The sequence below is a fragment of the Peromyscus californicus genome, unplaced genomic scaffold (assembly GCF_007827085.1).
Source record: "Peromyscus californicus insignis strain IS unplaced genomic scaffold, ASM782708v3 Scaffold_3__1_contigs__length_106647218, whole genome shotgun sequence".
Classification (NCBI taxonomy): domain Eukaryota; kingdom Metazoa; phylum Chordata; class Mammalia; order Rodentia; family Cricetidae; genus Peromyscus; species Peromyscus californicus.
The window spans coordinates 23,954,098-23,976,868 of NW_026294551.1; the positions used below are offsets into that span (position 1 = coordinate 23,954,098).

Here is a 22,771-nt window from a genome sequence, read left to right on the forward strand (position 1 = left end):
ATTTTCATAAATAGTTATAAAGATCTCACTGCTTACCAGATTTACAGACAGTATGGGACTAGAAGGAATCATGAATATTTGCAGGGGCTGGTTCTCTCAACTGGAGACAGGCAACCAAATGTATCATGGAGTTCAGCTCCAAAACCAACTGCCTGAATTCAAAATGGAGGATGCATGATTTAATAAGTGTGAAAGGCATTAAGAATCTTATCCATCACAAGCTAAAATGTGCAGTAAGACTGCCAAGTTTAGTGTCTAAATAAGGAAAAGGATAGTCTGCCACTTTGTCCTTTGTTTGGTCTGAGTCCATTTTTTTTTTTTTTAAAGACAGAATCTATGACCTCAGGCCAGTCTTTTCGGACTCATGATCCACCAGCTTCAGCCTCCCCAGGTGCTAGGATTTACAGGTGTGCACCACCATACCCTGCTTGGTCCAACTTTGTTTTTGAGACAGGGTCTTCTGTAAGCTAGGCTGACCTCGAACCTGGGGTGAACCTGGGGTTATCCTGTGTGATTGCTTGGGATCACAGTCCTTCTGAGAAACAGCTCTTAAGAACTGTGCATGTTTAGCATGAACAGATGGTCTGGGATACCAGACATCTTCTTAGAAGAACTATGAGGGAAGAGATGATCTCTTCTCATCACTCTAGTTACAAAACAAGAACCAAGGGGTTCAAGTTACAATGAGGGTCTTCAAACATACAGAAGAAGATGTGCCGGGCAGTGGTAGCACAGGCCTTTAATCACAGCACTCGGGAGGCAGAAGCAAAAAAAAGATGTGCGTAGAAGACATAGTTTAAGCAGATCTGGACATTTGTCTGGACTGTTATCCAGGAGAAATCATGTATCAGGGGCTGAGTTGATGACCTATAAGGTCTTGCTATGAGCTTTGTAATTTGCCATTTATGTACAAAGAAGGGCTCGGGACAAAGGAATGAAACATGTTCTGTACTCTGACACAAATGGAATGAGCCCCTTATTAAAAGGGGGAAATAATGTGTTGTTCTATTTTATTGGAGAATAAGACTTTCCCAATCTTTCATATAGACAAACAATTATTTAATGTTTCCCAACAAATCTAATAAATTGAGGCAAAAGTTCAAAAATTAACGGCCACAATAGTTTATTTACACTTGAACTCTTTGTAAGATATTTACAAGACAGCCGACTGTACACATCAGAAATGGTATCAAAAGTATGAATACAGCACAGACAACCATATGAAACGGCATGAAACAAAGCTGAGCTGGAGAGACAAGCAACTTCTCTTTTAATTTATTAACACTAGCTTAAACTTTGTTAAAGAAAGAAATAAGGAACTATGTTTTAGGAGAACTGCAGGGCCTTTCTTTCTGTTGAAGACTGAATTTCACAGTGTTGTATCCCATGTAGGGAAAAATAAGACTAATTTTCCCCACACTCTTAACACACTGTAATTTCACTCCTGGAACTTCGCTTCAACCTCCTTCTCAACAAACCTCACATACCCAAACCAAAGGAAATCTAGAAGAGGACATAACAAGTATTAGGTCCTCAGGGAAAGGAGAACCAAAGCAATAGAATCCACTTAAGTCCTGCCAGATAGCACCTCATGGATTCCTCTCAGTCTAGCAAAAACAGGATCTGTGGACTCCTCTGTGAGAGGTTAGGTCTGCTAACCCACACCCAAAGTAGGAATCTGACAAATCATAGTAGCAAGAAGAAACTGAGAGGGATCAAGGAACAAAGAAAGAGACAACTGACTGAGGTTATTCCTTTTGGGAGGAGCAAATTCTAAAGAGCCCTAACATAGGTCAGAGTAGGAGCACTAACCAGCTTGCCTCATTAAAACAAACAAAACACAAAAATCTGGCCCAATTTTTCTAGATATATCCTCATCGTTAAGGTGTGAGATGAAAGCCCCTGTGGAATAAGTCCTCTTCTCTCTACATCCTTGCTGCAGTGAAGTTTACGGCAGCTTCCATTACAGAGAGACCACACTCCTAAGCAGATGGAGTTACAATGAAAACCCATAGCCACACACAAACACACACACAAGAGAATTGAGAGCAGCAAGATCATCCAAGAATACTACATGTACTGCTGGAATAATTCCTTTCAAAGTCAAACCCAGGGAGCACAGATAACATCTCAAAAAAAGCTTTAGCAGTGGGAGGCCCCTGAGGAACTTTTCTTCTCTTCCCACAATGGCAATCCCATTCTCTCATGCTCAGCTGATGGGCCAGCCACACACCCTACAATACCTTGGCTTCTCCTCTAAAAGTGCTAATAATCCGGGGACATATTCTCTTCAAGGATAAAAGCCCCTACCTCCTAGGAGATCAGACCCCTACTTGTTTTTATACAATAGTCCTGAAGACTAATGAAAGGCAATTCCTATATATATATAAGACCAGAGGTCTCGGTTCTATTTTCCCTTCAGATAGTTCACAGGGATCTTACACTGAGACCCAAGTGGCCTGGGAGTGCTGTCCATCCTGATTTTTTTTTTCTTTTTTTTTTCTTTTGGTAACAAAACAAGGGCAGGAGATGGGAACCAAGATGGTACATGTATAAATCTATCTTTACTAAACGAATAGAGGTTCATTAGGTACAACTGTTTGTTTCAAGATGTAGACATTTGCCAGCCAAAGGAAGCATATTTTTCCATACCCTTCCCCCCACCCTCCCCAAATTTTCTACCTCACCACCAAACGTTTGGCTAATAGGATGAAACCCCACTAAGGAATACTTGAGAAGTGATGGGACACAAGGACATCTATACAGATTCTGGCATGCCATCCCCAGATGACAAGGCATCTGTTTAGCACTGTAACTAGTTGGAAATGTACATCCCCAATCTCTCTGAACATTTTCTTTTTTGAGGGGTGCAGAAGAACTTCAGTTACCCAATTAAAGTGATCAGCCAGTTTTGAGAGAACCAACTTTCACAGAACTGCTCTAATTTCTTCCTCTGTTGTTCCTCCTTGGGCCCTAAGGCTCATGGTAAGTTCCTCTTGTCTTATTTTAGTGTCAAATCTATTCTACCCAAACTATTCGGAAGGCGCACCAGGGAAGCACAGGGTCAGGGCAGGCACAGCTCCTATGAGGCAGGGGTTGCTCCATCTTCGACATGGCTAAGTAAGAGCCCTTGTACCCCTTTAACATAGGCAAAGTGAGCAGAAGCGGCTCCTGAAAACTCCAAATCCACCATCCTATAGGATGAGCTCCAGAGCTCATTTCCCCAAAAAGGGAAAACAAGTCCCAATAACTCTCCATAATCACAATTAGCCCAATGCAAGAGGTTTTTGTTTGTTTTGTGAAATCAGAGTGAAAAAACAAAACTCAAAAAGGAATATGGAAAGGCATTACCAGTGAATGATAACATACATGAGGACATAGGTCACATATACAGGTCTCTGCCATTCTCTTGGAATGGCATGCTACAACTATCTGAAGACAGGGTTCTTGCCAGTACAGCTACTTCCTACACGTCCGGTGAGGTGTTTGCTTCTTCTGGATCTCCAACCTGCAACGGCTTCGCTCATCCAACCAGGGCAGCTCAAAGTTCCTGGCAAAAAAACATGAGAACAGAGTGAGAAGGCTGCATCAGAGACTAGCAATAGTCAGCTTACCACCAAAGTGGCAAATCACCTGCTTCTGACTTAAACAGCATTGCTACTTCTTGGCTATCACCAAAGAATCATGACTATCCCTAAGCCAAGTGGTCCCCATTTTATCTAGGCTTCCTTCATAGAGTCTGAAAAGGAGGTCCAAACTACCTGAAAAAGGAGAAGGGAAAAAACCTTTATACTTACTGTGGAGTTAATTTTGGTAATGGTCGTCCAAATGCTACAACAGGCAAGAAGGGGGTAATCATCAAACTTTCAACTATGGAAGAAAATCATACAGGACAACCTTATTAGCAAGAGGTGAGAAATGTATAACAACTATACTACCTCCAAAACACAGCTTCCTCATCAGAGCAAGCTGTGCTGTAGAGACTTGAACCCTTTTTTTTCCATGAAAAGTCTACATTTGTAAGTTTATTTTGCTTTATTTTATATTAAGCGTTTATGAATGTGTCTGTGTGTGTGGATTTGTACACGTGAGTGCAGTGCCCTCTGAGGTCAGAAAAGGGCATCAGGTCCCCTGCAACTGGAGTTACAAGCAGTTCTGGACTGCCCAGTGTGGGTGCTGGAAACCAAACTCTGCTCTCTCCAAGAACAGAAGTGCTCCTAACCACTGAGCCATCTCTCCAGCCCCAAAATTTTTAGATAGATACAACTTACCGTCATCGGGCTCAGGGAAAAATGAGGTAACCTCAGGCTCAGATTCCTGAATTCCTTTCTTTTTATACATTCTGAGCTGCAGTCGCTGTAAAATTCTTTGTTCCCTGATCCTCTGAATATCCCATCTGGGAAAAACCAGACAAACACAAACAAACCTAGCATTACTATTGACCTAAAAATTGTCCTACGAAAACAATTCATTTTCTGGATGCTAGAAGATCCTTATTTAACTCCTCTAGATGGGGTAAAGGGAACTGACTACCTGGATGAGGAAGAACTCTTTGGGTCTAGCAGTCTAGATTATGTGTTGGTGTTCCACACAAAATAGTACTGAGGGAAGACATCCAAGAAATGGCCAACATGTTTGTTTGCCTGTAAGAACAACCGCCCCAGCTGAGACACTCAGCTAACTAGGACACGAGTACGACATGAATGTTAAGTGCCCTAAGACTCTCCCCAATATGGAAGAGGGAGTCTCAGTCCTGGGGATCAGATGTCCCGGGATGGGGATCTTGGCCTTACCTTTTTCTCCTCTTCTCGTCTAGCTCCAGTTTTGCATGCCTCTTTGAAAACACACTGTCATCCAGGTTCTGGAAGAGGAACAGCAGGGGTAAGCTCCTTATGACCATGCCGGAATAACCCAAAGTTTTCAGGAGTGTAAAAATGTTCACCTTCAGGTTCTAAAATTATCTAAAGAGTTCTATAGATCATGTAAACCTTCTGGTAAAAGACTCAATCAAATACACTCCTGTCCTTACCCCTATCCTTTCAGAAATCCCAAATTTCAAATTTAATTCCCATAACTTTCCAGGATAAGTCATGTCAAATGCCTGTGAGAGGGCCATAAACTCTCCCTACCTCTATACTTTATAAGAGTCTGAATTCAAAATATCCTTTTTTCAATAACCAAGTAAGTTTGGAACGTAGAATTATGTTGCCGAGTGGCACAGCCTAACTTCTGTACTCAGTATGGAATCTACCTTAGTTTGGAACACCATCTCAATACTAATTTTGAAAAATAACTTAATTATTCTAGAACCCACTTTTCTCATTCATAAGATGAAAAACAAAGACTAAATAAATAACCTCAAGTTCCTTTCTGTTCTTAGGAGTTCTTTTAATCCATCGACAGTTATAGGAAATATTAAGGTCCTCCTCTCCCCCCATGCCCTTTTTGAAGATAGTATCTCCCTATATTGCCTAGACAAGCCTCAACATCTTAAATTCAAGTAATTCTCTCGCCTTAGTTCCTTGAGTAGCTAGGACTATATGCCAACCACAGGGGCTAGTTGTACCCCCCTATATTCTAGTGTTTCCAATTTTCTTCATTCACAGTTCTTGGTACTTACCTCCAAAATGTCTGAAGGATTTGGGTCCCTTAGAGGCTCTACTGAGTGGTCCCTCCAAGAAGGAACTGAAAAAATAAAGAAAAAGAAAAAGAAAAAGAGGAGGGGTGGAAGCACCCTTAAATCCAAAGTCACACAACCGTCCGACTATTCACTAGGACAATCGGTCTCTCCCTAGGTAAGACAGTTACCAAGTGATAGGAGTCCATTCTATGGCCTCACCCAAAGCCATAGTCAGTGTCCTCGCTATGGTATGAAAGAATCTAAAATGCCATTGCAGTCTGCCAAACTCAGGATCACAAAAAACCCTACGCCAATACCTGACAATTCATATAATGGATGCTACTGAAGTTCCTGAAAAACAACTGAAATGTGTTGTCATTTTGTTGTCTACGGTAGTGTCTTCAAACACCAAGGAATCTTACTCTTCCACATCCAACAGACGGAGAAGGAAGCTCCCAACCAGCCACCATCCCACCAATCCCCAACCCAGGCCCGGCCAGCAATTCCTAATCTACTCACCAGCCAAGACTGAAGTTTCTCCTGCAACACTTGATGGCATCAGACACCCTAAATAATGCAGGAAAGAAGAATCATCTCAGTGTAAAAAGAAAAAAAGCCCATACCCAAAATGGAGGAAAGGAGCATCACTGACTGATGTTCTCACTAGGAAGCCATTTTGTTTTTTGAGTTGTTCTTTTGAGAATTTCTCTCTGGGGGAGGGGAAGAGGGAACAACAGACAAAAGAAAAGAAAATAAGCCCACCACTTTTTTTTTTTTTACACTGAGACGACTTCTTTTCTTCATTATTTAGGGTGGTTTCCCTGCAACAGTTGATGGCCAAGGATACCAAACCTTAAACTCAGAACGTGGCAGGTGAGTAAAAGTCGGCCCTAGTTGTCAAATAAACAGATGAGTGTTCCCAGCACTTACACACGGAGTCTTCTTCAAGTTCCTCCTCCCTCCACACAAACTACCTTGCTGGTCCAGCCTGAACAACACGCACAAAGACTTGGGCTTCCTTAGGATAAGTCATTGAGACTTCCTCTTGAGATAGGGGCGTCATACAATAAGGGTTCACACATTTATGCAGAACTCAGGCTCCTCAAGAGACTGGGATCTCCCAGTCACACTCCCTCAGGGTGTTAAGCCCACAATCTCAGATGTGTTTGGAACTTGCTCTACTAGAGTAGACAGGGTTTTTCAAAAACAGCCAGTCACACAGAAGAACTCCAGACCAAGCCATTTCCTAATTCCGGATGGGAAGTTGCTTCACGGTTTCTCCTAAAATTGTTACACAGCATTGCTGTAGCAGCAAAAATTAACTATTAAGAGAACCTGTTCAACTGACTGAAACAACAAAAGTATCAGACTCTAGAGCAGGACCCTGGTCTGTCTCGTATACTTAAGTGTGAGGCCTACTAAAGGTTAGATCATTCATCTGTCTTCCCCACAACAGCCAAACAAAGCCTGGAGATGGCTCACATCTTATTGGAATGGATTCCCATCCCCATCTCTGCTATAGTAAGGCACAGGGTTAGAAACTTAGGTCTAAGGCTCTACCTAAGAAAGCTTTCCCCACCATGACCCAAGAGCACCCACAATAACTGTCATAGACTAATATAACACACTTGAAGACACATTAGTTACTGGTTCATATAGAAGGTGGGGATCATCTCTGTGTGGAAGCCATTAAGAAAATAAACAGGAATAAAGACCAAGTTCCCACACCCCACCCCCTCCCCAAGCAGCTCAGATATCCCAAGATAGTCCTTATTGTTTGAAAAATAGTTTGTAGACCATTTTATTTAAATATATGAACAACCAATGGGCTACTGCAATCCAAGTCAACTCTTCACATCTTAGAACCTTGTGAAGTGCAGTAAGGTAAAGTAAGACTGTTGGCCTTTGGCAGATCCCTCCTGCCCCCAGACCGGGACATAGAGATACAGATAAATGTTTATGTAGTTAGAGAGCGGAGGCCCAGGTGAAATTCCCCACCCCAAGCTGGCTCCCCAACCAAAGATTACCATTGGCCCCTGAGAACACCCAAAGACCACCCTCCCAGGTTTCACACAATATCAATGCAGGAACAGTCGTGCACGGCAAAGTGTAAGTTCTATGCGTTTCACAGCACAGAAAACCCTTCTTTCAGAGGGCATGCAAGTTGCCGGAGATTACACCCCCAAGTCTGGTGCTCTTGTGATGAGCAACTTACTGGCAAACACATCTCCCAGTGTTGTAAGCAGACACATACATTGAGCACATTTTGCTGTAATTCCATCTATTTGCAATGCCTGCACAGTGTCTGTCTCTGGCTGTTAACTTACTCATTCTTGACAGAACTCTGCTTTATTGATTGCACTTTTTAAAAAATGCCAAAGGCATTTCACACTTGTTAGCTTGACCGCCACCACTAGGGTATAAGAGCAAGTGTTCTCTATGCCTTACTTGCTACAGTCTCCTCCTTCTTTGGAGAGGATTCCCGTAATGGTAACGGTGATGGGGGAGGCTGGTGCCAACGACACAAATACATTTCTGTGGTGGAAAGGTACGGCAAATCTTCCATCTCACTTGAGAAGGCTTTCTCCTTGGGGTGGGCGCTGGGTCCCTTTTGGGGAGTGGAGAGTCTTGGTGGGGTATCCACTGAAGAGCGGGGCTTTTCTGGGGTTTCTTGGCTCCTCAATTCACGTTTACAAACAGTTTCTGATAAGGAACCACAGGGTTCCTCTTTAATGGGAGAGTGCTTAGGAGTTTTTGTTTTGACTTTTGAAAATTCAGGAGCCAGCTTTTTAACAGGAGTCTTTCTTTCTGTATTTCCAAATGGGGTTTTCCTATTAGGTAGGAAAGAAAATGTTATAAAATTAATTGACTTCTGAATAAAATCTGATTAGAATATTTGAAGGCAAGAGCAGTATCCAGGTACCTAAACAACCATTGTTCATTTGGAAGACATGGCAGGCAGCAAGTGCCATGCTTGAAAGTATACAGAATGGGTCTTTGGTAAATGAGCAAGCATCTATGCTTAAGAATATCTAACTGAGGGCTGGAAAGATGGCTCAGTGGTTAAGAGCACTGACTGCTCTTCCAGAGGACCCGAGTTCAATTCCCAGCACCCACATGGCAGCTAACATGTCTGTAACTCCAAGATATGACACCCTCACACGGACATATATACAGGCAAAAACAATGCACATAAAAAAAAAAAAAAAAAAAATCTACCTGAGCCAGGCGGTGGTAGCACACGCTTTTAATCCCAGCACTCGGGAGGCAGAGACAAATGGATCTCTGAGTTTGAAGCCAGCCTGGTCTACAGAGCAAGTTCCAAGGCAGCCAGGAATATACAGAGATACCCTGTCTTGAAAATAATTAATTAACTGTTCTATTCCCTACTAGATTCAACAAGGTAACACTTTTTACTCATTCTCTTTAAGATATACTCTGCATTTGTATTTAGTACTGTGACAAAAAAAAAAAAAAAAAATGTTTCAAGACAATTTCTTAACACAGAAACTTGGAGGGGGGCAGGTGTTTGTTTAAAACAAGGTCTCTGTTGCCCAGGCTGGCCTTGAATTCACAAGAGTCCTCTTGTCTCAGCATCCTAAGTGCTGTGATTACAGGTGTGAGCCACCATGCCCTTGGCATAACAGACTTCTCAATTCAGGCTCTGTGTGTTATAAAGCCAATCCATAAACCCCAATCCCACAGGCCCAGTCATCAGTAACAGTTCCTCATCTCGTTCAGACAGCTGGAATAAAGTTATCAGCACACCTTTTGTGTCCCTTTCCACTCCGTCCACATGAGAAAGGCTTGGAAGGCAGAGCCTGGGATGTCTCGCAAAGCTCCGGCTGGCGCTCCAGTTTAATTTTCTCAGTCAACTCTGTTTCCTCTCTCTCTTCAGTTTCATAGCCCTGAAACAGCTTGTGCCTTTCTTTCTCGCTATCCCTCTTTACCAACTGCATCCGCCTTTCCATACGTTCAATCCGAGCAAGGAGCTAAAACAAAATGACAAGATGCAGACTTACACACGCAAGTTAAACACGAGCACTTAGCCCCAATTAGGAATCAGCAGTCTTCTGCATGTTGCCATGGACCCTACGAATTCAACTTTGAACTGGCAGACACGAATCTGAATAGCTTTCCTTAAACTCAAGAAAGGCAAAAGACAATTGCAGGAGTTAGTCTGGATGGTAAGAGGGATGGGGCAATTCTAAGTTCATTCTTCTGAAAGAAGATCCTCTCTACTGGGCTGGGCCAGTGTGCCCTTTAATGAGAAGGCCTCACTTCAGCTAGCCATGTGGCTGCAGGTCATTTGAGAGTCCTGAAGTTAACCTTATATATGTGAAGAATACATACTCTTCACTGTTGTATGTGATGCTAGGGACAGAACCAGGGCCTCGTGAGTGTGCTTGGCAAGCACTCTGAACTACATTCTCAGCTCTGTGTTCTTTTAAAGTATCCTAAGGTTATCCAAATTCTATCTGCTCTATGTTCACTCCAAAACTCCAGACACAATGGAATGTTCAAACAGTACAGTAAAAAGGAATCAGGAGCGCAGAGAGTGTCACTAGGGATAGTAGTGTTACATGAAAATGTTATGTGTGTATAGTTGAGGGAGTACTTCTAAAACATACTACACTGTAAAGAATTATAATACAGTATTATATTAATACCAACAAATATGACATATATTCTGCTTTGATTTTGAGACAACAAAAAAAATAACTTATCTAAGTATTTATTAAAATTACTTTCATTCTAATTAAAGTGAACCACAAAAATCAAGCAGAAAATAGAAGTCTATTGTCATAAAAACTTATTATACTTACACCAGACTACAGGAAGCTGCCTGGGTTAAACAGTGATATTAATGCTGCCTTCATTACATCCATAGCCTAGATTTCAGCAGAGGCCAAACAGTAACTGTGATAAGAGGAAGGGGCTGAGGCAATACTAGACTGCAGCACATAAGAGGAGCAGTGAACGCCAAGTTCAGACAGGTCCTTTATCCTTACCTCACCCCACTTTTTCCTACCTCCAAAAGCCTATGAAGGGAACATGACTTCAGGGACTCAGCAGAGCTCTCCTTGTCAGCCATCCTCTCACTTCATCTTCTGTTCTGGTTCACAGCCTTAGCATTACTTAACCATGTTTTGTGGGTGACATAGTCTTGATGTCTTCTCTTTTACTGGTCCCTCTCTTCCCACCCCCTTCCCATGGAAGGAAGGATATGATGTGTTGTAATTACAGTACCATCACACCCTTAGACTGCAGTACAGTAGCTGGGCAGGGTCACCTCCATGTTGAGTAACTTCCACAAATCAACACTGAGGGGTTTCAGTGAGAGCTGCCCCAGCTCCCATTCCACCTTGCAGAAGGCAGTCTCCGATGAGACAGTCGCCGGATGGCGATTCATTTAGAGAACAAACAAATGAGTAGCTCTTCTGCTCCCTGCTCAGCCCTGGGTGCCCACAGCACCAGGGTGAGAGGGGAGAGGAGAGCGAGAATGAGAGCGGCGGCCTCAGCCCAACTGCAGAAACCATGTTTATTTTTAGGCAGTCAAAAGGTATGTTAGCACAGAAATACCCCGCCACACCAGCTTCCCTGGGCGGGAGGCAGTATGCTTAACATGGAGGTACCCAAGACTGCTGCTGCAGTGGAAACAATCCTATGTAGTCATGTTCTTCAGAAGTACAAAGAAATAGCAGGGCTTCTCTACTACCTCAAGGTTCTGGGAGGTAGAAGGAGCTACTGAATACATTGAATAGGCTCATGTCTCAAAATCTTCCCGCTTATTCAAGAGACTTGGTCAGTGGGTAGTGTTTTGTAACTCAGATTCCTCCCCCTCCCCCACTAAAAAAAAACACCAAAAACTGCCTGAAATCAAAGGCAGTGATGCTCATCTAGAAAAGCTACAATAGGATTCCACGTAGACCATCTTTACCCTCTACCGGCTAAAAGACCTATGACGACCCTCCTGTCTGAAGATGCTGCAGTAGCGGTTGGAGCAACAGCTGTTATGTCCCTCTCCTCTACAATGCACTTCTAACGCAACAGCGCTTTAGATTAACCCTTCTGTACAGCCACCACATCTGCACCCCACCCCATCATCTTAACCCCTCATAAATCGGTCTTTTCCCACTCTAAACGTCTTTCCCACAAGTCTGGGGCTGTCATTTTAAATTAACCCTTTGGCAACCGAAGTCCACACACACACACACACACACACACACACACTCTCAAGGTTGCCCTTTAACCCTTCCCTCGGACCCAACGCTGTCAGTGAGCCAGGCTCCTAACGACCCAGCAGCATCTAGGGCACTCCTTCGCTGGTGGCCAACTTCCTCTAACCCTAACCAAGCGGGGACCTCTGCCTCCTACAGCCCCCTTCCCCCGAGCATGCGCACAACTCGCTCCCGGCCCGGCTGCCGATTAACCCCTCCCGTACCGTGTCTCTCTCGGACTTCAGCTCCTCGATCTCTTTTTCCTTGGCCTGCAACTGCTGCTGCTGCTGTTCGATGAGGTCCAATTGCAGCAGAAGGATCTGTTTGAGGCAGGCGGCCTGACTGGAGGCTCCCGAGCCGCCGCCACCCCCGAGAGGGCTCTTCCTCATACTCTTCCATCTGCCCTCGCTGGCCGCCAGGGTCCCGGCAGTGGCGGTGGGCGCGAGGGGTGGCGGCCCGGGCAGAGGTAGTGGTGGGGGTCCCGCCGGGTCCGAGGCGGTGGCAGCTGGGGGAGCCGCCCCACCCTTGTCCCCAGCCCAGGGCGTAGGCTCTTTGGCCGTCGCCACGAGAGAGCCCGTCTGAATGGGCAGCACCGCCTGATACTTGGGCCGGGGGCTGCAGCCGGCGCCGGCTGCGACCGGCTCCCCGCCGATGCCGGCTTGTTTGGTAGCTGGGGGCGGACAGGGCAAGGGCACCGAGCCGCCCCAGCTCTCTTCCTGCTGCCCGGGGGCCGCCCCGGCCGGGAGGACCAAGCCCCGGCCCTTGCCGCCGCAGCCGGCTGGAGAGGGCGCGGGACTCCCGCCCTGGGAGGAGGCCAGCGGGGGCCCCGGCTCCTTGAGCTTACGATGCCGGGGGAGGAAGTGGGCTTCGGCCGCCCCGGACTCGTCCTCGGGCCCACCCAGCGCCGCCGCCCGCTCGTAGTCCAGTCGCTGCTCGGGGTTGCCGCCGGCGGGCGCCGCGGCCGCCTTGAACACCGCGGATCTCATGGTCATAGTGGTCCGGAGCGGCGCGGGGGACCGAGGCGGAGGAGGGGGTGGGGAAGGGGCGAGGTGCGGGGGGTCGAGGACGGAGGAGGGGGAGGGGAGTTTGGCGGGCTCGCCTCAGCGGAGCGGCCGCAGGCCTCGGCTAACGCGGCTCCCCCGAGGCCCCGGCGCCATCCCGCCGGCCAGCGGACGCGTGGAGGCCGCGGCTGAGGCCCGCCGCCGCCGACCCATGGGGGCCTCGCCGCCGCCTCTGCTGCCGCCACCGTCGCCTTCGCCGCAGAGGCAGGAGCTCGCACCCAGCCGCCCCCGAGCTCATCCCCGGAGCTCGCTTCGGCCCCCCCCTGGCCCGGCCGGGCCCGCCTCGTCTCCCCACCCCGCACCCCCCCTTCCCCGCCCCGGCCCCCCGCCCCGGAGCTCGCCTCAGCCGCCCCGAGCCTCCATTTCCCCCCCCCACTCCCTGCTCCTCCTCAGGAGGGGGTGGGAGGGACGGGTCCGCCCAGAACCCTCCTACTCCGGGAGGGGGGGGAGGTCTGCCGCCTCCCCCCGGGGGGTCTCCGCGGCTCCGGGACCCCTCCCCCACAGTCACCCCCGGCGCCTCAGCGTTTCCCTTTAAAAAAAACGGAGCCGGAGCCGCCGCCGCCGCCGCCGCCCGGAGCGCGCATGCGCCGAGAGGGCGGCGGGCCGGCGGGCGGGCGGGCGGCAGCGAACCGGGAGCCGAGAGGAGGGAGGCGGGTAGCGCTATTGTGAAAGGGGCCGCGGCCGGCCCGAGGGGGGGGGGACCGGGGCGCGGGGGGCCCACGCGGGGAGGCCGGGGGTGGGGGCGGGGACGCCGGCGCGGGCGAAGGTGGGCGGCGGGGGCGGGGGCGGCCGCGGGCGGCCGGGGAAGGCGGAGAGGAGCCCCGGACGAACGAAGCGCGAGAGGATGGGGTTGGGAGGAAGGAAGGAAGGAGGCAGACGCGCCCGCCCCTCGCGGTCGCCTCCCGGCCGCTCCGCCGAGCCTGCCCGCCCCCGCCCGGCGGCCTGGCCCACGCCGGGGCCCCACGCACCCTCCGGAGCAGCCCCGACCCAGGCTCCCCCCTTCCCCCCCCCCGCCCCGGAGCCGGCGGGTGTTCCGTGGCGTGGAAGGTAGAGCCTCCACCCCGTCGGCTCCGTGAGACCGAGTTCTTTGTCTCTAAGGGATCCAGCGCCAGAAATGGAGGGACCTCTGGTTCCCGGAGCAGCAAAATCGATGATGTCTGCTGCCCGGGGGAGTTTTTAACCACAGCCTTCTTGGGGTGAAGGACTGCCGAGAGCCATGTCCCCCAGCCTTCTTGAGCGACTGCTAGCATCTTCTGGGAGAAGGCGCAGACGTCCGCGAGGAGATGTATGCTTGTATCACACTCAGCGTTCTCTGGGGCCTTCTCTTTTGAGCACTTCTTCCCGTTCTCCGGGTTCATAGTGTCATGTGTGTGTGTGTGCCAGTCAGAAGTGCATTTCTAAAAAAAAAATTTATGGAGATAGCCGGGTGTAGTGGTGTACGCCTTTAATCCCAGCACTTGTGAGGCAGAGGCAGGAGAATTTCTGTGAGTTCCAGGACAGGCAGGGCTACATGGAGAGACCTTGTCTCCAAAAATAAGTAGTGCAGGCATAGAACATCTGGCCCAATGTCAAAGCTTCTAGTTAGAAACTCCCTCTGCTTTGTGGGCCATGAAACCCTTGACAAGCTTGAGGGAATGGGTGTGGATCTCCAGAGTCCCAGCCCTCTTTCCGGCAGACTGGCCTCAACTCTGCCAGGGAAGTCCTGGGTTTAGGGATACGTGAGACTAGACGGTCGGGTGGGGGGGATTGAGAAGTTTGTAGGATGTGATCTTTCTCAGTATGAAGACTCCCCACCGTCTCACTATCAATTGGCATACACCGAACCGCCCAGATTGTAGCCTGTTGGGCTTTTACTCCAGAACCCTATCTCCAAGCGCCTAGAATGTGTCCAGCTGGGTGTCTAACAGGCATTTCAAAGTCAAGCTTTTGACTCTGCCACCGGAGTCCTGCTTCCCCATATCCAGTCAGTCAGTCCATCTTTCTTTCAAAGTACAAATCCACAATAATACACTTCTGCATCATCTCCACAACTCCCACCGTGATGTAAGCCACAATCCCTGCTTTTTTTTACAGATTGTTTTAATTATGGAATGCTTGTAATCAAGTCTCTCAGCTTCCACCTTTGCCTAAGTCCGCCCTGGGCATCTACAGTGATCCTGATAGGTCATAGTCATTCTCTGTTCTAAAGTCTCGTGGCTTCCTGTCTCACTTGGAGTAAAAGCAGTCTTGGAATGGCCTGAAGAATCTGGCCCTTCACATGTGGACTTGAGGGCTCCCACTGCTGCCCTTCTCTCCTGCCGCAGTCGCCTCCTGTCTGTCTGCTCAGGTCCCTGCATTTGCTGCTCCCTCTGCATGGACTCTTCATCAGGTCCACGTGACTTCCTCGCTTCCTTTGGCTCTTGACTAAATGCCATCTTCTAATGCTTTTTTTTGCCGACCTCCATTTCTTCTGCAGAATTTCTCACCACCCACTACGTCATTTGTCCTGCAGTATCCTCACCTACTAACATGTGAATTCCATAGATTGTTAGCTCCGTGTATCTAGACATATACCTGCTAAGAGTAGGCTCTTAATGTGGGCCAGCTTGAAAACTGTTAGTTCAGGTGTGAGATGGTGAGTAGTTCATCTCGGGTTCCAGAGGTATAGGGATATGTAGAGAAACTACCAGTAGAGTGTGAGCAGAGTGCCAGGCCTGTCTCAAAGGCCAGTGATCCCAGCTAGTTCGTGAGACTTAGGTAGGACTATCCCAAGTTCAAGACTTCCCAGGTCTTGGAGTGACAGGTCTGTGCTGTGGTTCAGTGGCAGAGTGCTCTTTGCTCACCTAGCACCCACAGAGTACTAGGTTCAGTGGCAGAGTGCTCTTTGCTCACCTAGCACCCACAGAGTACTAGGTTCAGTGGCAGAGTGCTCTTTGCTCACCTAGCACCCACAGAGTACTAGGTTCAGCCTTCGGTGTCATATAAAAGGAGGACAGGTGAGGAAGCTCACAGGGTAAAGGAAATTGCCACCAAGTCTGAGGACCTGGGTTGGGGCCCGGGAACTCAAACAATGGAAGGAGATGAACAAGTTGTCTTCTGAGCTCCACTTTCACAGTGAGGGGACCCATGCCAAAAACACAAATAAATGTAATGTAAATTCATCAAAGAGAAGACGCCAAGGCTGTAGCATGAAACTACGGAACGCAATCTCAGGGCTGGCGAGCTGGTTCAGCAGGCACAGCCTGGCCCCCTGAGGTAAATTCCAGGATGTGTAAAGGTGAGAGGGAAGCGACTCCACGAAGTGATCCCGACTTCCACAGAACGCTGTGACATTCCTCCGAGTGCAAACCTAATAAACCCAAGCCAGCCTCCTCATTGAAACCGTGGATGTGCAGATGACCTAGTCCTGCCCTACACCTGAGGATTCAGAAGCTCTGGTTTGGGGTTTTGTTTGAGATAGGGTCTTTAGACCAAACTGGCTTCCTGCTGCCACGTCCCCAGTGCTGGGATTACAGGCACACACCATCCTGCTAGGCTAACCCTACTTACCTACTCTTCAAGGGCCAGACAGTAACTATTTTAGGCTTGGCTGACTAGAAGGCTTTTTTTTTCTTTTTTAACCTTCAGTTCTACTATTGTAGTGCCAAAGCAGCCCCAATGCATGATATGAATGTGGTCATTTTCCAGTATAACTGTATTACATGGTATTTGTATTCCTGATAATTTTGCTTGGAATATATATGTGTATATATATCCATCCCAGGTAGCCTCTAATTACTGTGTAACTGACAAGGACCTTGAACTTTTTATTGTCCTGCCTCTACCTCCTGAGTGCTGGATTATAGGCATTGACTATTGTATGCATTCACCACAGGCCAAGTGTATTCAGTGCTGGAGGTTTTACCCAGTGCTTCACATTGCTGGGCAAGTACTCTACCAACTGAGCTAGACCCCTAGCCTTATTTCTAATCATCTTAATTTACAATCTCATTTTAAAATTTGCAACTATGCTGGGCAGTGGTGGCACACACTTTTAATCCCACCACTAGGGAGGCAGAGGCCAGTGGATCTCTGTGAGTTCGAGGCCAGCAGGGTCTACAGAGCAAGATCCAGGACAGGCACCAAAGCTACACAGAGAAACCTTGTCTCGAAGAGAAAAAAACAAAATGCAACTATTACACATTCTTGGTTTGGTTGGTTTGTGGTAGGGTCTCACTATATAGCCCAAGTTGGCCTGGAACTCAGGGTGATGGGCCTGCCTCTGCCTCCAGAGTACTGGAAACAATTCTTAGTGTGTGAGGCATACCAAATGGTGTTAGGTCGCCAGGCCTGAAAGTACTTACCTGTAATCCTAACTACTAACATGAGATATGGAAGCAAGAAGATAGAAGTTAGAGGCCAGCTAGGGTACCTACAAGAGCCTGTTTATATACAAAAAATTTTTAAGTGCTGAGTTGGTTCTCTTCTGGCTGCCCGCCCCTGATCTGGGGGCACACAGACCGAACTGGAGTCAGTCTAGGATGAACTGTGGGTGGGAGCACTGGTCTAGTGCCCAGCCATAGGTGCCAGGTGTGCGGGAGCAGTTTCTAATGGAGATAAGCTCTTTGGTGTTTGCTAAGCAGTACCGGACAGTGAATCTAGGACTTCATGAGTGCTTGGCAAGCCGTCTACTACCGAGCTGTATGTCCAGCCTGATTTTCACTCACTGAGACAGGCTCACCAAATTACCCAGGCTGACCTTGAACTGTGAACTTTCAATCCACCGGCCTAAAATATACTTTCTTTTGTGAAATGAACGATGTCAGTAAACTAATCGATGGCAGTACTTTTAAAATATCTTTACCGGCAGACAAATTATCAGCTGGTAATCCTACATCAGTCCCCAACTTTATTTTTCCTGGAAACGTCTCAGCTCTAAAGTCCAAAGTCTACAATTTCACTGCATCAAATTAAGTAAACACACTTTTTCCCCAAAGGCAAGACTGGAATCTTTGGATTGGCGGTCTGATTGTAGCTTAATTCCAAGGAATAAACCACCAGAAACCTAGAAAGGTCTTTCTGGACTTTTTTTTCCCCCCTTTTTTGAGGCGGAGTGTCATTCTGTAGCCCAGACTCACCTCCAACTCTTTATGACCTTCCACTAACCCCCCACCAAAGTGCTGAGATTCCTACAAGTGTGAGCCTCCAGGCCAGGCAGAGAGTTACTTTCATTAGAAATCTTGCTTCTAAACCATTAAGCCTTAAGCTTCGGTGACCCCTGATTAAACACATAAGGAAGTGAGGTTTCATAGTGTAAAGGCCAGGAGACGTGTGGTGGGGCGCGCTTGTAATCCCAGCCCTGGAAGGAGGAGGCTGAGGCCAGAGGATTTTGAGTTCAGCTTGGTGTACATAATGAATTCCAGGCCAGCCTGGGCTACAATATGAGAGAAACCCTGTCCTAAAACTAAAAGCGGAGTCAGCTGCGAGGGAACCCAAGAGAAGCAGTGCTTAATACCCACAAATCAGTCCCTAAACTGTTTTATCTCCCGTGGGATGACAACCACTTTGCCTCGTGGTTGCAAGTCTGGAGAGAGTTCATAGCAAGTCTTTCACCCTCCTACTCAGGTTTAAGGAATTGCAGAGTTCCAGTCCTATGACCTCCATTCTTTGGAGGGCATCCCCGTGGTGTGAAGAGCATTGGCAAGCCATTTCACCTGTCCGGGTCTTGGTTTTCCCAGACACCACACCGACCTCCACCACAGCCCCTAAAGAAGGAAGACTGGAGTAGCTCATCTTGCCAGTCTCTTCCATTTTTGACAATGAGGCTGCTAACAGGGGGCAGAACTTGCTAGTGAGAAAGCGAACGTTTGTCTTGGCTTCTCTCCAGGGAGAGGTTTCTCCTGGGCGGCTTTCCGAGGCGCTCAGGAAGGTAAATAAAAACTGGAGTTGCGTGGCTGACATTAACTCAGTCCCCCCACGGCCCCGGAGGGAGACCACGGCCCCGTTCGCCACCTCTCCCGTCTAGACGCAGGCTAGGAAACCAAGCAGCCCGGACGGAGCCAGAAGCTTCCCTGGACGGTCTGCAGGGCTCAGGGCGCTCGCTGCCAGCAGCCCTGCCCTGCGTTCCATCGGGCCTGCGGGTGGGTGTGCCCCGTCCCTGGGTCCTCCCCAAGGACGGGGTACACCCGCCCGCTTCTTCAATTCCCTTCCCAATCAGACCAGAACTCAAATTTGGGTGTTGTTTTTGTTTGTTTGTTTCCCCCTATCGGCCAGCCCCGCCAAAACTTCCAGAGTGTCCCGCCCACTCCACGTGGACCTCCCTTCCCTGTCCCAGCAACCCCTGCGAGAACCACCCCTAACACGTGGTCAATTGTTGTGTTTCCTTCCTCAGGCTCCCTTAGAGCTGGCATGAGCCAGCCACTGAACAAAAGTGCCCTCTTCAGGGTGACTCTGGGGCGGCAGCCTGGGCTAGGGTTAGTTACGGAGAGGTCACTGACTATAGGGTAATGTGGCTGCTCCAGCCGAAGATGACTTTGTTTATACCCACATAGTTCTCTGGTTGAAGACGAAGGGTTGGGGCCCGATGTTGTGGAGCAGGCAGGGGATCTGTGAGTTCGAGACCAGCCTGGTGTACATAACGAGTTCCAGACCAGCCAAAACTACACAGTGAGACTCTGTCAAACAAAACCAAAAATAACTTCAAGGGTACACAGAAGATGTAATTCGGGCTTATGGCGAGGTTGAAGAGGGTAGCCACATACAGGTCAGTCTGGGCTATTTTAGCCACACCCTGTTTCCAAATAGTAAAAGGGTTGAGAATGTAGCTCAGTGGTAACATTGCAGAATGGTAGGGTGCAGGAGCTGGAACCTCTACATTCAACCCCCAGTGCCCTCTTTAGAGACAAGAGAGAGTTACCATCAATGAAATTGTCTTGGTGTGGAGTTAGTAAAGTTTGGTTACCTTTATTCCAACTCCTTCAGACTTCATAGCGTTGATGAAGAGCTGAGAGAGGAGCATTCCCTAATTATGAACTGGGTTATGGGTGCAGTGCCTCTCTGAACTGGGTGGACGGTTCCTAAAGGACTTCCCCAACAACACTCTAAGTAGATCTCTATACGAGCTCAGTCAGACTGGTCAAGCTAACAGGTTTCTAAAACAGTATCTCCCTGTCAGCACTAGGAGCACTAGCTTTGAAAGGAAAGAGCCCCAGGAGATGGTGCTGGAAGGAGGAGGAGGAGGCACGCAGTGAAAACACACACACACCCCGTGGTGGCCCATGCTTTTAATCATAGTACTGAAGAGGCAGCCATAGATCTCTGTGAGTTTGAGGCCAGCCTAGTCTACATAGCAAGTTCCAGGACTACATAGAGAGAACCTGTCTCCAATAAATAAATAAACAAACAAACAAACAAACAAAAAGAGGTGGATGGGATTCTTGTGCTCATTTATCCTGATTTGAGGTCTCTGTCTTCTCAACACTCTGGTTCTCAACTTATTTGGGGGAAAATACCTTGAGCAAAATACAACGGCAAGAATCTCCCCTTTCCTGTTCTGGAAATAAAAGAGTTGGATGGGGAATTGGGGTTGCAGAATTGGGGAGGGGGTGGATCGTGGACAACGTTCACAGAAAGATAAGGGCTGAGTGGTGTGGGAAAGAAAGGGTAAATTTAGTAGGCTGGCATGGTGGTGCGAGCCTGTAGTCCCAGCACTAGAGAGGCTACGGCAGGAAGACTGGGGCCAGAGGATGGAGAGATGGCTCCTTGATTGGTCTTCCAGAGGAAGAGTCCCAGCACACAGGGCTGCTCACAACCACCTGTGACTCCACTTCCGGGGGATCCAGTGCCCTCTTCTGGCCTCTGCAGGTATCAGCAAGCTGTCTCTACAGCCCCAGTTGAAAAACAGAAGAAATAAATAAAAATAAAATGGGAATCATTGTGGGCCTATTTGTGGTTCCAAGGTCACAGAAGTCATAACCCAAGAGCTACAAGCCTGGAAGCCCAAGGAAAGGGACCCTATTGTGGCCAAGAAACACATAAGACAGGGACACGTTAAGGAATGAAGTGAGGAAATGTGGGGGAAAATGGGTAGAGTCCCGAGACCCCACCACACCCGACCACAACCCTCCCCTTTTCCTCGTGTCACTATTAGCTCAGACCAGCCTTGAACTTGCAGTCTTCCTGCCCTGGCCACTCAAGTGCTGGGATTATAGGTATGGACTGTCACGCTTGGCCTGGAGCACCTACTTTGAAGGGAAAGAGTCCCAAAGCGATCAAGTCCGAAGACTGGCTGGGCCATCTGCGCTCCTATAACTCAGCATCTGTCAGCGCTCCCATTACCAGGTGCTATTTCCAGAGTCCTGGGCTTAGGCTGAGGAAAAGGGAGGGGCAGAGACATCTAGGCAAAGGGAGACCCACAGAGCGCCTCCCCCCACCCCACCCCCACCCCCCGTCCAGCTGCAGTTCCCGCTTTTAGACACTTGGGGGCGCCCGAGCTCAACCAGAGTAAGTGGGAGAGAAAACACGGGAACTGAAGTAGCTTGCAGGACAACTTGGGACGTCAGGGATGACCCTGAACGGAGAGCTGACACAAGGACCCTCTGCTCTGAGGCTGCAGACCCCTGGCATAGCCGCCGGAAAGCATCCAGTCTCACCTTCGCTAACAGGGGCTCGTGACGCTGCAGGTTATATCTCCGCCTTTCACCCTCACCTTGCACACTGCCGGGTCACCTCTTCTCTGCCTTGTTTCCCGCCCCTCCCCCCTCCTCCTGTGGGAACCGTCCCACACAGCCGGTCAGAAGGTTGAGGAATGCTCTGCCTTGGCTAGGTGCCAAGCTGTGGACTTCCTGGGCTTTGGGGTGGGGCTTGGCAAGGGGAAGCCCTTTGGACACAGAGCCACCCAGTCTTGCAAGCCTGTCTCCCCTCCCCCCACCCCCTCTCTCCGCTAAGTGAAAGGCTCTGAAGTCACTCTTTGTGACCACAGTCTGATTTCCTTCCCCCACCCCAGTAGGATTTCCTAGCCTGTGCAAAAACATCTACAGTCTGGGAGTGGGTGGTCACCCTGAGCACTGTGGCTCACAATAGGTCGGGGAGGCACCTATTTCAGGATCTGCTTTCCCTGTCTGGAAGGAGGGATTCGGTTGTCAGGGTCTTGGGCCATCAGTTATTAATGGCAATTCACCCCCTCAAGTTCCTTCGCAGAACCTTGGGTCTAAAGTCTCTATATGATTAAACCTAGGAGTAAGCTGATTTCTGAGTACCTGACCTTGACTCAGCCTCCATTTTCCCTGAAACAAATCAGCTGAAATCTGAACTCACTCATGCAGCTCAAGACCAAGGAAATCTTTGCAGCCCGATGCAGCTGACTGGGATGCGTTTATCGAGAACGAAGAGACTCAAAAACAAACAAAAAAACCCACTTTCAGATCCCTGACAGGGACCTCTCTGTCCTACTGAAGGGGCTCACTGCTCAAAACTTCTTTTGCATTTGTGGGAGGAGAATCTTCTGATAGGAAAAAGGAGAATTCAGTCTGGTGGCCGCCCCCTGCCTCACAGATCCCCAGTGCCACTTTTGCAACCTGTCTGCCTGCCGTCATCACCTCCAGACCTGTGCCAGATTCCCAAGCTGCTATCTGGAGACTTCAGCCCCCACAGCCCAGGCCTAGGGGAGAGCCGATGTAGGTCACTGCAGCTGGGCCGGCAGGGCTCTCTCTGCTCCGGGCCCAGAGCCTTTCAGGCCCAGAGGAAGTCTTGCAGAGAAGCAAAAGAAAGAGCTCCATGAGATTCAGACAAAAATCTATTGCTCAGAACAGAAATCAGGGAGAGTGAAGGAGTCGGTCACTGGAGCCTGAGCCTGCAACCAGCCCGCCACCCCCCCCACCCCACCCCCCACCCCCGTGCTGGAGGGAAAGCCC

General features: G+C 48.8%; 1 protein-coding gene and 1 long non-coding RNA gene across 3 annotated transcripts; both read right to left on the reverse strand.

The window, feature by feature from the left end:
* Window positions 1-1,106: 1,106 nt before the first annotated feature.
* On the reverse strand, window positions 1,107-13,468 carry Msl1 (MSL complex subunit 1). Of its 2 annotated transcripts, XM_052755694.1 has the most exons (9): window positions 12,066-13,467; window positions 9,389-9,612; window positions 8,069-8,451; window positions 6,140-6,187; window positions 5,621-5,685; window positions 4,794-4,861; window positions 4,272-4,396; window positions 3,798-3,870; window positions 1,107-3,550 (listed from the first exon to the last, which is right to left on the reverse strand). In XM_052755694.1, the coding sequence occupies exons 1-9, from the start codon at window positions 12,831-12,833 to the stop codon at window positions 3,460-3,462; spliced, it is 1,845 nt and encodes a 614-aa protein (XP_052611654.1). In that variant the 5' UTR covers window positions 12,834-13,467; the 3' UTR covers window positions 1,107-3,459. The 2 variants fall into 2 exon arrangements, with proteins under 2 accessions (XP_052611654.1, XP_052611655.1); XM_052755695.1 differs by lacking the exon at window positions 6,140-6,187 and having other exon boundaries at window positions 12,066-13,468.
* Window positions 13,469-14,284: 816 nt separating this feature from the next.
* On the reverse strand, window positions 14,285-22,082 carry LOC128122705 (uncharacterized). Its single transcript, XR_008222471.1, has 3 exons — window positions 21,512-22,082; window positions 21,105-21,228; window positions 14,285-20,740 (listed from the first exon to the last, which is right to left on the reverse strand). It is a non-coding gene; the product is annotated as an uncharacterized LOC128122705 (long non-coding RNA).
* Between the last annotated feature and the right edge of the window lie 689 nt (window positions 22,083-22,771).